Source organism: Benincasa hispida, chromosome 9, assembly GCF_009727055.1.
Source record: "Benincasa hispida cultivar B227 chromosome 9, ASM972705v1, whole genome shotgun sequence".
Lineage (NCBI taxonomy): Eukaryota > Viridiplantae > Streptophyta > Magnoliopsida > Cucurbitales > Cucurbitaceae > Benincasa > Benincasa hispida.
The window spans coordinates 39,746,438-39,747,551 of NC_052357.1; the positions used below are offsets into that span (position 1 = coordinate 39,746,438).

Consider the following 1,114-nt stretch of genomic DNA (forward strand, 5'->3'; position numbering starts at 1 on the left):
TATTCCACACTAGCTCAACCTACTTATTATTTTCCCCCAACTTTCCCAACTCAATTCCATATTTTTCTTTTCNAAATAATAATAATAATAACTAAAAAGGAAATAAGTATAATTATACTTTATTTTTTTACCTTATTCCACTTTATACTATTAAATTCCTTTTCTTTTCAAAAGAAAATTAATTCCTGCCACTAATTTCCAAATTGAATAATTTCACGCCAACAATTAAATTCCCGCACTTACACTTGAAGTCCAAAATCCCAAAAATGCCCTCCAACTAATAACAATTACTAAAATTCCAAATAATAAAGTTACTGAAATTATATTATTACTAAAAAAATGTACGGGGTGTACATTCTTCCCTCCTCAAAGAACTTTCATCGTCGAAAGTTCATTCTTGAAAAAACTCTGGGTACTGAGCCTTCATCTCATCCTCTCACTCCCAGCCTCCTTGAACTGGTTATTCTGCCACAGGACTTTCACAAAAGCAATTTCCTGGTGGCGCAATATTTTTACCTCTCTGGCGAGGATCTGTATAGGCTTCTCCTCGTAGCTCAAGTTGTCATTCAATTGTAAGGCCTCGTAGTCAACTACATGGGATGGGTCTGTTACATACTTCCTTAGCATTGAAACATGGAAGACATTATGAACTGGAGACAATGCTAGGGGCAATGCCAATCGATAAGCTACAGGGCCAACTTGTTCCAAGACCTCGAAGGGTCCAATGAATCTCGAACTCAACTTCCCTTTCTTGCCAAACCTCAGAATACCTTTCATGGGTGCCACTTGTAAGAACACTTTCACACCAGTCTCAAATTCCAGGTCCTTACGTCTTACATCGACATAGCTCTTCTGTCTGCTCTGAGCTGTTTGCATATAAGCCCTGATCTTTTGATTGCCTCATTCGTGGCCTGAACTAATTCATGTCCTAACAATTTCCTCTCTTCTACGTCATCTCAACACATAGGGGACCTACAACTCTTCCTATATAGGGCCTGACATGCCAATAGTGGACTGGTAGATGTTATTATAAGCAAACTTCATTAAATGCAAGTGAGCATCCCAGCTTCCCGAAAAATTTATGGCATAGGCACGCAACATGTCTTGAAATATC

General features: G+C 38.3%; 1 protein-coding gene across 1 annotated transcript; it reads right to left on the bottom strand.

The window, feature by feature from the left end:
• Nucleotides 1-423: 423 nt before the first annotated feature.
• Nucleotides 424-777, bottom strand: LOC120084710. The gene has a single exon (XM_039040522.1). It carries the CDS (start codon nt 775-777, stop codon nt 424-426), a length of 354 nt encoding a protein of 117 aa, XP_038896450.1.
• Nucleotides 778-1,114: the final 337 nt, after the last annotated feature.

Excerpts from the sequence above, each read along its gene's own strand:
- LOC120084710 (XM_039040522.1), bottom strand. The coding sequence starts at position 777 with ATGAAAGGTATTCTGAGGTTTGGCAAGAAAGGGAAGTTGAGTTCGAGA.